General features: G+C 36.8%; 1 protein-coding gene across 1 annotated transcript in view; it reads right to left on the bottom strand.

Annotated features, from left to right (window-relative positions):
- Positions 1 to 267, bottom strand: part of LOC119592996 (lysine-specific demethylase phf2-like) — a gene marked incomplete in the record, with an annotated part of 18,211 nt that extends 17,944 nt beyond the window's left edge. Inside the window, 1 exon segment of the mRNA XM_037941885.1 lies at positions 122 to 267. Coding sequence (XP_037797813.1) covers positions 122 to 219 — 98 coding nt within the window.
- Positions 268 to 619: the final 352 nt, after the last annotated feature.

Raw genomic sequence — 619 nt, forward strand, 5'->3', positions numbered from 1 at the left:
GTTCGGGGGAAAATAAGAGTCTTCATCTGGCGAGTCTCTCACAAACCCCCGTCTCCCCACTTCGCCTCTTCCGTCACAACCCCTGCCTCTTCCCCTCTCTTCCGCGTCTGCCTCTTCTTACCTTCCATGAAACCAGTCTTTACAGATATCACACTGTATCATAAAACGGGACAAATCCGTTGATTGTCCACATAAACAATAAATAACGTCTAACGCCATTTTGCTCAAAACAACACGCACGCCTGCTGGATACTGCACTAAATCATTTCCATTTGCGAATATCTTTATCTGCTTCTTATTTCTCCCGTATTACTGAAATTATTATGTCTCTCTATTCTTAATTTGGGTGAGTTTTTTTTCTCGTGTTTTTTTAATTTTCTGCCAAATATTAGTTTTCCAAAATAGCAAATGCGTCCGGGGTGCCCGAAAATTGTTCCCTTCGAAATGCAAACACTTTTAACAGGAATAAAAAATATATAACATATATAATTCTCCTTAAAAACACATAGAGACATGACATACAACATATAAAACGTAATAAAAACGATTAACACGTATATATAAGACACAGAATGAAACCTACCACCCAAATTAACATACAACAAAAATTAAATAAAAT

This window comes from Penaeus monodon, chromosome 31 (genome assembly GCF_015228065.2).
Source record: "Penaeus monodon isolate SGIC_2016 chromosome 31, NSTDA_Pmon_1, whole genome shotgun sequence".
Lineage (NCBI taxonomy): Eukaryota > Metazoa > Arthropoda > Malacostraca > Decapoda > Penaeidae > Penaeus > Penaeus monodon.